The sequence below is a fragment of the Dromaius novaehollandiae genome, chromosome 3, assembly GCF_036370855.1.
Source record: "Dromaius novaehollandiae isolate bDroNov1 chromosome 3, bDroNov1.hap1, whole genome shotgun sequence".
NCBI lineage: Eukaryota > Metazoa > Chordata > Aves > Casuariiformes > Dromaiidae > Dromaius > Dromaius novaehollandiae.
Window position 1 is genome coordinate 80,568,755 of NC_088100.1, and position 13,383 is coordinate 80,582,137.

Genomic DNA, 13,383 nt, shown 5'->3' on the forward strand with positions numbered 1-13,383 from the left:
GAAAAGGCTTCTATCGTCTCTTAACAAGAGTCCTGTGTCACTTGGACTGTGTATTGTACTTTCTTTATTCAAATGAAGAGCACAAAACTAGTTATCAGACACAACTAGTCTGATAATCAGTTGTACCACCTCTGTCTGAGACACTTTAGTGTTGCCTCCTCTGAAGTTGTCTGTATCTGTCATTGCTCCTCCAAAGGTTTCCAACCAGTACTTGGGCTGAAAGAAAGGAACTTTCGCCTGCCTCTCAGTCTTCTGCATTTCAGTTTGTGCTGTCTTTATGTTGATGATGAAAGTAGAATTGCAAATAGGGCTATAAATACCTGCATTTGCTGCCCCTGCTACAAAGGAAATAATACACAGCAAAACAGTGAGGAAGACAGCTAGGAGCAATGAGAACCTGAAGCACTGTGAAAGTTCTCTGCAGTACGTAACAGTCGGTCCCCAAAGAAAGGGGCTTCAACTGCAACGGTGTTTGATCTTACTTGTAACTTCCCAGCAGTTGTCTGAAGTGCAAACTGAAGTAAGATTCAAATTAATCTAAACTCTGATATCATCTAGGTAGAAGCTTTTTTTCTTTTCTTTCTCCTACAGGTATGGCATACACCTCATTTGGCATTTGACAACTGGAAGGCTGAGATGGTTGGAAAGACTTAAATTGTTCTACAAAGTATTGATTTATTATGAAAATGAGAAATTTAACAAATTGTTATAGTTGTGAGAAAAGAGAATATAACCAATATTGACATGTCTGCCTGAATTTGAAAAGAGCTGGAATTAAGTCTTGAGTGGCAAAGTTTATTATTGGCATCAGTATCTATGAATTTAACTGTCTGTGATACTAAATACCAACCTAGCTACACACTATTGAGTACTGAAATACTTTAAGAAAGGAGAGAAAGCATATGACATCTATGCTAGCTTTCACTAACAGTAGGTGGGATATGTGTGTGTAAGGCTGTCATATATTGCATGCAATTCCTTTTGATTATTCGGAAAAAAACATTAAGAATATTAGCATGGGATCCTTCTGGGGTATCTGAAGAAATGGCTGTTATTGGAAGGTTGATAAAGAAATTTGGACCATTATTTCACAGTCGGAGGTAGAAATTTGGTAGCTGTACTGAAGCTGAATAAAGACTCAGGAGTTGGAAGAGGAGAGATTGTGCAGTAAGCAGAGAAGATTGCAAGCTTTTTCCCAATCAAAATCCATTGGGGAAAGTACTATGTCAAAAAGGGTCTTGTGGAGGAAATGCATTATTTTCTTTTCAGATAATATCCTTTGTAATTTGAACCTTTACAGAAAATTGCAATACATTTGTTCAATACATTGTACACTCTCATACAGACTATCTTTTAGCACTAAGTGCATTTGGACTTCAAAACAAGGCTTACAGCTAAGTCGATTTGAAGCCAGATCCGTAAACTCTGAGCTAAACAATGGGAAAATATGGTCATGACATATGTGAAATGACTTTTTCAGTCGTACTGGTTGTAAACCATGCAATGATAAGGAAATACAGACAACTTTCCTGCTTTAGAGGATCTCTTGTTCTCCCATCAAGATCATCGGGATACTGGTGTGAAACAGTGACTTGTGGGAGAAGCAGAATGAAAAATATAGCCTAACTTTCATAAAACTCACTCTAAAAATTGGCTTTTTATGGGCAGCATAGCAGTCACATTGCCTTGATTTATATAAGAAATATATATATGTACACATACATACACATATATTTTACACTTTTAAAAATCCATGTTAGTTGGATCTAGGTTTGGCATGCTACGTTGAACCATGTTTAGCTATTCCATATGAGAGCTTCTGCATTCAAAGGTACTGAATGTTAGCTCACCAGTTTTAGATCATGTCCTAACAATGAAAATGAAGCAAGTAGGAGAATATCATGCAGACTCAAGAAAGAAAGGATTTTAAAAGTGAAGCCTCCACTGATAGTGTTAATATGGGGGCACAGGGAAAAGAAAAAATGACCTCACCTTAGCCCTGAAAATCCAGCCTACTTTTCAGCTCTCCAACTGAAACTTCCTGTTAATTAAATGAAGATACGTGTGAAGGGTACTTCAGTTTGCAGTATCTCAATGTCTTCTTCCTTCTTCAAGCTGACAGGGTCATGCAGTTATCTTTGAAGTCTAATCTCTTAGAGACTGTCTAAAAGGAATGCTGTCTGCAAGTTGTGTTAGAATCATTAACTTGATTTATTAATGTACAATAATTATCGTTTCTCAGTCCTAATCTAAAACTATTCTCCAGATTGCTGTGCGGAGAACTGAAAATCCTATCATATGCTATTTTTATCTTCAAGAAAAATTCCTTCCTAACTTCAAAACTGGCAGTTGCACAAGCCTAGCAACAGCATTGGTGTTCTCTTCTTTCCATATTCTTATTGCTACTCTGATACATTCTCCTTTTATGTCTATGAGGGAGGAAGACCCCCAAGCAGCCAAACTTAACCTCCTTTCATTCCTAGTTTTCTCAGGACCTTTCAGTCTCTACTGTCAGTCTGCTTGAAGTCTTCCTCCTCAGGCCTGTGAAAATAGGGCATATAAGAGCGAGCAGTTACTTTTCTGTATATTCTGTCCAATTCGGGTCCTATCTTCAGCAATCTCATGAGGAAAGCATAAAATAGAAACGAAAAAATACTGAGCCCCCCCCCACCTTAGACTTCTCTGATAAGTATTTTTAGAAACTATGCAATGATGCAAGTGCATTTTCTTTTTTTTTACTAAACTGGACAGAACCTTTCTTAATATTCTGGGGTGTTTTGGTAGGTTTTCTCTGTGCTTACTCTTGAGCAGAGTGGTCTTCCCTTGGAATTTGAATAACTGTCCTATGCACTGAGCTAGAATGATAAAAAGAATGATAATTTCTGATGTTACTAACTCTGGGAGAATGTAGAATACGTTCTTTTCAGTGTTTTTATAAAACAGAATATACTTCATTATTTCTTCTAACCCACTGAATCACGTTTTGTTTCTGCCTGTATTTTACAAGAACTGTATTATTAACTTTTAGCATTTTTAGTGTTATAATATGCATTAACAACTTGAAAGTAAAATGTTTGCTTTGGTATTTAATATTATGTAGTACGTTCCTTTCTCATGTAGCATGCAATATGAATGTTCTCTCTGGGTAGTCTTCAGCTAGTCAGTCTACAGATGCTGAAGTTTTCCTTTGAATGGTACCCCAACCCATGCAGTTATCTGTCAAAACTCATTTTCATGCGACAGGTTATTCAGAAACTACTGATTTTTCCTTTTGGATTATGCAAATATGATTGCTTAGAATCAGTATAAGATAGTCCTTTTGCTTGTGCTCAAATGAGTTGAATATGCGGTGCAGAAATCCTCTCTTCACGTTTCTAAGCCTTGCCTCTGGAAGTGACTTGGTACAGTTGTTTACTAACTGGATTATCATAGTATTTAGCATTCTGTACAATGGAGTTGTCATATGGGGATGTTGACAGTTGTCCTGTTGAAACAGGACAAAGAAATAGTCCCTGCTTTGGAGATTATCCAATTTAAATGACAATATATGCATTCAAGCAGGAAGGAGCAATTTAAGAATCAGTGGACACATGAAAATTTCTGAGCTTGTAAACGCTACTGTTCTTACTGAGGATTCTGAGATTTTGCAAGTTGCTTGAGGAGGACATGGAAAATGACTATTTATTTATTTATTTGTTAAGTGGAAATTGCTTCAGTGTAATATTTCAGTATTGTGACTGAAAGTTCTAAGAGGAGATTCGATCCTGCTCTGTCTGACCTGACTTCTCTAGTGAATAGGTAGGTTCCAGTGGCTGAGGTGAAGTCCATGGCAGTTCTACAGATGTTCGCTTTGTCACCTTTCAGACCATGGAAACAGCTTTCGACTCCATACTTTGTAAGCTCTTGAACTATGTTGAATATGTAAAGCAGTATTAAAAATTTTCTTGTGTTTATCTACTGATTGGTATTTCTTTGTGGGTATCTTTTTGATGTCATACCCATATCATTCTGTGTTAAAGGCTCTTTGTTCTCAAAGGTAAAACTGGAATAAAAGTTCTGTATGATTAGTTGAGGATAAAGTTATTTACAAGGAAGTTATAGTTATAACAAAATATTGCAGGCACAGAGATAAGGACATCTAAATGCTTTGAGTCATCCAGTCTGCCATACTTCTGTCCTGAAGAGATAACATGCATAAATTATGTTCTGGATGTCATCCTAGTCTCACTGTAGCAAATAAATTATTTAATGCTAAATAAGTAGGGTCCCTTTTTTTTTTCTTTTGTTTTGACCTTTGACACCTGGATTCGTGAATGAAAAGAACGAAAGGCAACAAAGACACTTTTGTGGGTTCTGTTTATTTAAAACTGACTGATTCAAGAACTTGATGGACAGGCATATTGCCTTCATTTGCAATTAGTCAAGTGTCAGACTGCTGAAGAAAATGGCATTAGTTAACAATACTCTTGGAGGATTTGGAGTTTTTCTTTTGGTTTTGTTTTGTTTTTCTCCTGACAAAATAAGTGGTCAGTGCTTGCTTGATTTTTCGACCCTTTCCTGGAAAAAATCCTTGATCTGAGAATTTCATGTTCAGATATTTCTCCTTTACCTCATAAATTGCATTATGTTATAAGCATTAGTGTATTTTTTGTTAAGTTCCATAAATTCAGTTAAAAATAGCTGAACTGAATTGCAAGAGTACAAATGAAAGATGCTCTCAGTGTGTGTCAGTGGTAGTTTTTCTATCAGTTTCAACAGAACTAGGATTTCACTTTGCGTGGTTCAACCTGGGCAAGACAACTTCAGTTCCAGTTTTAATGTTAAGCTCTGCATAGGCTGCATAATTAAACTGTTTATGATAGAGTTGTAAGAATAGCAGGATATCCAGTTTGGTCTGGAAATTCAATTAGCCTTAATTTATCCAGGTGTCAAAACTTTTGCTCATGGAACAATAGAATATTGGTATTCATATTGTAAGAAAATACAATGCTAACAGAATTGGAAATTTATCTAAACTCTTTTTTGGGGGAAGTCACCTTCTGTTACTGAAGTTTTAAAAACAGAGATGGTAGTATTATACTAATTAATAGCTCTGGATAAAATATCAGTATTTCCTGAAAGATCATCCAAGTTGCTTAATGAAAAACTTCAACTGTATTTTTGATTAAACAAAATATGAATTGAGCTACAATATTTAACTGTGATAATTTAGTGAAAATAATAGAAAATATGCTAAAGAGAAGGTGACACAACTTTGTGATAGGCATTATTTTGTATGACAAGTTATACCCAACAAAGTATATATTTTATAACCATGTTTTTAGTTCTGTTTCAAAAGTGGCGGTAGGATATTTTGAAAAAATAATAACAATGAGTTTAGTATTTGGAAGGTATGGTTTATTACATTATTTTCTCTGGAAAATCAAAGATGACAGACAGAAATCTTGTCCATAAGACAAGCAGATGTCTAACATTTTTAAGGGTTTGGATTTTTTACTGTTAATTCCAGAAGATGATGATAAGATTCTTCTCATCCTATCCTCTCCCTTAAGCCTGAAAGAAAGCATGGTTCTGATTTCTGAAGGTGCTTTGATTTCTTAAAACACCTTTCAGTGAACAGTACCGAGCAGTTACGGATTTCAAGGTTCTGTTCTAAAGATCTATTGCTCCAAAATTAAATGTTGCATCTTTGTCTCAGTGTCTACATGGGTCTGCTACTTCTTTGTTGGAGAAGGGAACCATACTGGAAGAACAAACGAAATGCATTGTCATTCCCCCCTTCCGCCCCCCTCCCCCGCCCCGCCCAGCTCTTTCAGTTGCTCCAAACCAGTGTAATTCCACTGTTTTGGTAAAAATTGTAATGGTCTTACACCAGTTTTGAGAATCACGTAGACTGTTATCGCTCTTAGATATCTCTTTCTTCCCCCTCCCCCCTCCCAAATCATCTAAGCTGTGGTATAATACAGATGTGCTGCTAGACTGTTCTTTAGGTACATTTATGAAATTTTATTATTTCAACAGAGGGCTGTCTTCATTTTCTACTCTTATATTTCTCTTGTAACCAAAGACTATAAATGTGAAGAAGTAGAGCACAATTGAAGAAGTGTGTAACAAATACTCACTATGCAGCAGCTCATATGTGTTCCCATTAGTCAAATGAAGGGCTGCCCGTCTGTCTTCTGCCTCTCGTCTGTGTCTGCATATTAATCAAAAGTCTGAAATACGCATGTGAGAAGTAACCATTTATACTGTAGTAGTTATAGCTTTAATTGTAAATTTGATGTATAATAATTGGAATCATTTTTTCATGAACTGTGCTCATAATTTGTTCACTGTTACTATTTTCAATCCATTTTCTGCAGCTGCAATCTGAATAAGTGGCTCAATTATAGCTAGTGTTATCCTTTAATATTCACTATGTCTCATGGAAAACTTTGAAAGGAATATTCTATTTAAAGACAATTATGCTTAAATATCATGGTTTTCTAAAGACTTTTGCATGAAAACAAATCCTGAAAGACCTAATTTTTCCTCTTCCATACTCCAGTATAGGGTGATAATTCTCCGGTGTGACATCATAATCACCTGTCATAGAAAGGGCTGTGATATCATAGTTAAGTATGATCAAAATTTTATGGCTTGGACACACAAATAAGTAGCATGGTTTAAAGATCAGGCATAGCCCTCATTTTGTTTCTGAAAGTGGGGTAGCTTTGATTTAAGACTCCAATTTGGAAACATTCTCTACAGCTTTAAGAAATAAGTACTATTAATAGATATACTAAAAATGTTTGAATCTAAAAATATTTGCTGATATGGACTGTTTTTGAAAACAAGCAAAATGAAACAAGGCAATTTTGAACTTGCATAAAAACCACATTATTGTATATTTTACCCATAATTTTCCTCTTATTCAAGAATTACCTATTTCTTTTCAAGGGGAAAGCTTAGTTTTAGGAACTAAGATACTGTGTCAGATTTGTTCTATAGGTTGTCTGATATAGAAATTTGAAAATAAAAGTGATTTATAAACTATGTGCATTTCTACTTTGCACTGTTCTTTTTCATTGTACTTAAAAGTGTGGACCTGAAGGCAGAATTTTCCTGCACACTTTGTATTTCCCATAACATAGCCATTATGTAACTTCTACTCTTCTATACTGGCAAAGTACATAATACTACTCATTTTCAGCATGTTTCTCCGAAGAGTGGAAACTCTTTCAGCACACAGAAAATGCTGCATAGAATCAGTCGAATGCAAATTAAATGTCTGATCTTCAGCTTTTGGCCTTTTTTTTTATTATTCCTGCCTATGCTCATATTTTGTCAAATTGCATTTCCCATTTTTTAAGATTAGTAGAGCTTGAGAGTCACGATTTATAAAATTGTCATCTTGATAAATAGTATAGAGATGAATGCTTTCATCCAAATTACGCATTCTTTTTAGGATGATAGCATTACATAATAATAGGGGCAGATTTCCAACTTCTTGATCAACAAAATGATCACAGAAAGACTTCTTAAATAATTCATTTCCATCTATCAAGGCTGACATGAGGCAAGGTTACTAAACAGCCTCCTTTTGACAGGATAGTCCAATAGTACAGTTCTTATTCATTGCTCTGCTACTGGCACAGGAACATTTGTGGGCATACGTCCAGGTCCCCAGGAAACTTGGAAACATTCCATGTTAAAGAACTGTAACTGTGGCTAACAAACCAGCTGCTGTATTGAGCTCCGAAGGAAGTCTTTGTAGCTGTGTGGAAGGAACTTCAGTTATTTGCATAACATCCAGCAGCCTTAGTGGGAAGGATTGGCAGGAGCACAACAGCAGGGTAGGCATCCAGTTTTTATCTTCTGGCCATATCTGCCAGTGATTCCGTTCTTAAACGCTAGGATGAGATGAAAAAGAGAGAAGTGAAGAGTTTGACCAAAAGGATTTACAGGTCTCAAGGGAAGGATATTCGTGATTATATTGACAGCATTCTTTCTGGAAGTAATATTTCATTAAATTCAACAAAGAAAAGCCTTCTATAACAAATAGTATTAACGTAATCTGTAAGTGGGTGTGTGCAAGTTGCTAATTTCTTATTATAGAGAAAGAAAAACTATTCAAGAAAAACAACAAATACAGGAAAATAGAGTGCTATTTATCAGCATAGGTCAGCTGTCAACCAAAACACCCTGTTTTACTGAGTTACGGGAATTTATAGGAATGGCCAGTACCAAAACATACACATTTTATTTTAAAAATAGGCATATTTTGTCAGTTAGGCCAATTGCAGAAGTTTAAAAATCAACATAAAAAATGCAATGTTCTATTTACTAGTATAACTTAAATGTACTGCACAACTTCTTCAAATATTAGTATTTCCAATATAATGTCAATCTACAGTTTCATACCAGTCATTTCTTTCATCATCTTTCACACCGACCGTAGTATTGGCTGCTTTTTACATTGTAAAATAAAATAATTCTCTTTTAAATACTACCTTTTGCAATGTAGTTCTGCTTGAAAATGGTTATACCATAGTCTAGTGAAGTATTTAAACTAACACCACTTCCAAAAGAAGCAGTCCTGCTTTCCTGTGGCCTTCAGGCTGTCTCCTGCCTCGCACAAGTAAAGGTGTTTGTAAGGCTAAATGGTGCACCATATTGTGGATTTGGATTGCAAATAAACAAGGGGGAGGTATCCGTTTGCCCTTTCCTCTTGACTCGCAGCACCTCCTCCACAGTTTGATTTCAACCTGCATTATGTCTCTGATCCAGTTCACTACTTTTGCACAGATGCTTGTGATAGGAGGAGAATTAACACTAGGGAAGAACAGAATGGAATTGTTGCAGGATAGCTGTTCCTGGCCTTCTATGTATTTCCTCATTTTGTAAGAGATTAATTTTGATGTTAAAAAATAATAATAATTGTGTAGAGTAATGACTTCCATGAATGTTTTTTTGTGTAGGGATAGGTAAGAAGTATAGAAGATATAATTCACCATAACTTCAAAGAAAATTGAATTAATCTTCAATAAACAGTTAAATATCTTTCCAGACATGTGAAATTGATCTTTCTTTCCCCTCACTACTGCTTTATATTCTTGCAAAACCAGAAAGATGATTCTGGAATAGTTTAGTCTTACTTCAGTGTCAAAGTTTTCTTACATTATTGCTCTTATGTGAAGAAGACTCAGAGAGAATAAATAAAAAACCTACGTTTTATACTGTCAGTTGCTCATGTTAATATATAGCCCACAGAAGTTTTCTTATATTTTATCTCTATGATAGTATTCTATAATAGTATAATAATAGTGCCCCCCAAAATGCTAGGCGTATTGACTGATGTTTTCCTTTTTTGCATTATGTTTTTGTAAGTCCATGTTTAAAAAGCCTACATGCTCCTTTTGAAAGATTTTTTTTGAACAGGTCAATTGTTTAAACAGTTTTGGGGGGTATTTTAAGGAACCAACACCTTTGTTTTAACAGACAGCATTGGCTGTCAGATAGGAGTTGTGGGGAATTCATACATAGTGAAAATTAAATGTGATGATATGTTTTTATCAGTATTGTGATCCATTCTTGGTAATACAGTCACACAGAAACCATGTCAACCGTGACATTACTATACGTCTCTGAGTTGTGTTCATTAACCTGCATCCATAAAAAAGTCTTCAAGTTTGCTATATCAAGCACACCTCAAACTCATTTTTTCTGACAGGCAAATAAAATACTGCATGAAGTTTTAAGTTAAATTACTCCTTTGTTTCCTTAACACTGCCCTCCCCCTTTATTTTTGAAAGGGAATTTTTATAGCATTAAATGTATGGAAAAAAAACAGTTATTTTCTGAGCTCCTCTTGCTACCTGATGTCTTCACTGATATAAGCGGAGAATTCATATTTCAGTCTAATTTGACCTGGCTTCTTATAACTTTCATTATTGCACATTATGCTTATTTCCAGCATCTTAAAAGATCATCATGTTGCTGTTTTTGCTCAAGGAAGAAAAGCTGATAAGCAGATAACGTACAGTTGTGTCTCATTTTTAATCTAGTTTTATGCAATGGGGTAAAGCTCCGACTTTGTCTGCAAGTGCGTCTTCACAACACAAGTCATGGTCATGCTTAAAATCATTAAAAACAATTGAAGAATTTTCTAATGTCCAGGCAATTCCAGTTTTATAAGTGAGTTAATACTTATCAGTACGGCTACTTTTTTTTTTTTTAATATCTGGAAGACAGTAATCATATGAAAGTAATCATGTTCTCCAGCATTGTAAGTGGGTAATTGTCTAGGCTTCCAACCAGAGGAATATAATGTAATAGAAACAAGCTAAATAATAGTTTACATTGCAAGTAATGAAATGTAAAGAAAATTTTCTTTGAAAAAAGTGAAAAATACATTTATTCACTGAATTAATCACAATGGAGAGATTACTGTACACTAAAATGTTCTTTTTAAATGGGGCAAAGCATTTTTCTTCATCTAATGACCCATCTATTCCATATATTTTGCTTATGTTTTCTATAAGGTATCTGTCTTCTCCCAATAACTGCTGCATTTATTAGCCATTTTCAAGCAAACTTGAAAAAGATGTAGGAGCCTTAGAGATGATAAAGTTCTTTCATGTTATGGAAAAAATGGTGGTTAGATAGAGAACAGGCACCTAAGTTATTATCACCATTGAAGGAAAGGTAGACAGCATTGGATGATTATATATTCTGTCTGGCAAAATTTGATCTGCCATTCAGCATGCATGCACTGGCTGGCACATGAGCAAGTATGTAGGTCCAAACTGCTCACAGCCTGCAGGCATCATAGGGGAAACTGGGATAATTGCATTTGGGAGGATTTAGGAGACAAAGAATACAAAACCACAGAAAGCAAGTCTCATTGGTTCCAGTTTCATGGGGTATTGTGTATATATATGAGCAATATCGGAGGCTTACTGTTATTGAGTATAAATATTTTAATACTCTCTCTCTCTCTCTCTCTCTCTCTCTTTTATAAACAGATACAAGAAATTTGTCTGGATTACTGCTGAACTAAATGCTTCTGAACTGAAGGAAATGCTTTAAGATTGCTCTCCTGAGAGAAGTTGTACAAAAATGGTATACTGAGGGTTCTGCTTGCTCTTCTGGGAAGACTAACTGCACTTTAATATTGCAGTTTACTGCTCCATAAATGACAATGTAATAACAAAAGTAACAGTAATTTACGTAACATTAACAGTTTCCCTCTCACTGACTGGACATGAGTGATCAAAGGCCTTCGCAAGAAGAGAAGCACAAAGTAAGCAGGTCTTCCTCGAAGTTCAGGGAGTCTTCAAGAAGCATGCAATCTGATGATTATTTTGCTAGAAAACTTAAAGCTTTGAATGGTAGCATGGGTCCTCCTGTTTCTTCAAATGCACCTAGCAAAACTGAAAATAATCAAACAAATGGTACACCAGCTGTGCCTAAAATGGGTGTTCGAGCAAGGGTATCTGAATGGCCTCCTAAAAAGGATTGCTGTAAGGAGCTGAGTAAAGCTGCTTGGGAAAGTAGACCTCAAACCAGTTACGAAAGCGTTGGATCAATACTTCCAAATGGACAAAATGACCAAAGTGATGAGCAGCAAGAAGAGCTAGAATTGGAATTCACAGAGGGCAAATACACTATCGGAGATCTTTTTGTTCATTCTCCTCAAAGAGGACTTCATCCTATAAGGCAAAGGAGCAATAGTGATGTGACGATAAGTGATATTGATGCTGAAGATGTGTTAGATCAGAATGCTGTTAACCCAAATACTGGAGCAGCTCTCCATAGGGAATATGGCAGTACTTCTTCAATTGATAGACAGGGCTTGTCTGGAGAGAATTTTTTTGCAATGCTAAGAGGATATCGAGTGGAAAATTTTGAACATAAAACCCTTGCTCCGTTTGGATTTTCTGAGTTTTTCCACTGCGATCCTACAGTTTCTCCAAGTCTTCATGCTGCCGCACAGATTTCCAGGGGAGAATTTGTCAGGATTTCTGGCTTGGATTATATGGATAGTGCCCTGCTTATTGGTCGAGACAGGGAAAAATCTTTCAAGAGGAGACTAAAATCAGAAACAGTAGAAACTTCTCTATTTAGAAAATTGCGAACAGTTAAAAGTGAGCATGAAACTTTTAAGTTTTCATCTGATCTGGATGACAGGCTTGACAGAAATGTTCGTTCTTGGAACTGTCAGAAATGTTTTGCACATTATGATGTTCAGAGCGTTTTATTTAACATAAACGAAGCAATGGCTACCAGAGTAAATGTGGGAAAAAGAAAAAATATAACCACTGGGGCTTCAGCTGCATCACAAACTCAGATGCCAGCAGGCCAAATGGGAAACTGTGAATCTCCTTTGGGAAGCAAAGAGGATCTCAATTCAAAAGAGAATTTAGACGCTGATGAGGGTGATGGGAAAAGCAATGATTTAGTATTGAGTTGCCCTTACTTCAGGAATGAAACTGGTGGGGAAGGAGATAGACGGATTGCACTTTCTAGGGCAAATTCAGCATCTTTTTCTTCAGGTGAAAGCTGTTCTTTTGAGTCTTCTTTAAGTTCCCATTGTACAAATGCTGGTGTTTCAGTACTGGAAGTACCAAGAGAAAATCAGTCAATTCACAGAGAGAAAGTGAAGCGTTACATCATAGAACACATTGATCTTGGAGCGTATTATTACCGCAAGTTCTTCTATGGAAAAGGTAAATTTTCCTCATGCAATTATTCTGAGATACACATGCATTAGAATTAGCTTGCTTATTAAAGAATTTTTTCTTCTCTATAGAAAGACTTCAGTATTATTGAGGCTCTTGCAACATTGTATGAAAGTTGAGCCTCTTAATATCCCCCTGGAAGAGCAAGATTTAACAACCAGTGGATTATAAAGCTCCACAATGCCTCCCTAAAGTCACTAAACATGGGGTAGTTTAATGCAGAAAATAATTAACTTCTCTGTACCAAACTTTCTGGGAGGGCAGGGAAGGAGGAAGATGCTTGCATCCAGTAAATGCATTGTAAATACTGATACCCAGATTGGATATCAGTATTTCCTAAAAAATACCTCGAAAAGAGGAGCTTTTATTTTTGAGGCTTCTGAGTCCCTTTTCCAGATTCTGCTGTCTTCCAGTGTCTCTTGGGGCCTTTCATACTGTATACACATATATGTACTTCTGTCAGTACCTTAAACAGAGAGCTTCTGATGATACTTAGTTTTTTTCAGCTTAAGGAAGATTATTTTATGTCTTTCTCATATAAACCATTTGCCTGTTATTTTATGATATATTCACACTGCAAAGTGCAGGATACTCTTCTCAGCAGAGTAAACTAACTTACCTTGAATCCTTATTTAGATAAGCAATTTACATTTTGTGACTT

General features: G+C 35.9%; 1 protein-coding gene across 12 annotated transcripts in view; it reads left to right on the forward strand.

Moving 5' to 3' along the window:
- SIPA1L2 (signal induced proliferation associated 1 like 2) overlaps positions 1-13,383 on the forward strand; it is a 152,314-nt gene that overhangs the window by 49,864 nt on the left and 89,067 nt on the right. For all 12 annotated transcript variants that reach the window (XM_026117337.2, XM_026117341.2, XM_064509250.1 and 9 more), the window contains one exon: positions 11,007-12,710. In XM_026117337.2, coding sequence (XP_025973122.1) covers positions 11,246-12,710 — 1,465 coding nt within the window. In that variant the 5' untranslated portion in view covers positions 11,007-11,245. The remainder of the gene's footprint in view (positions 1-11,006; positions 12,711-13,383) is intronic.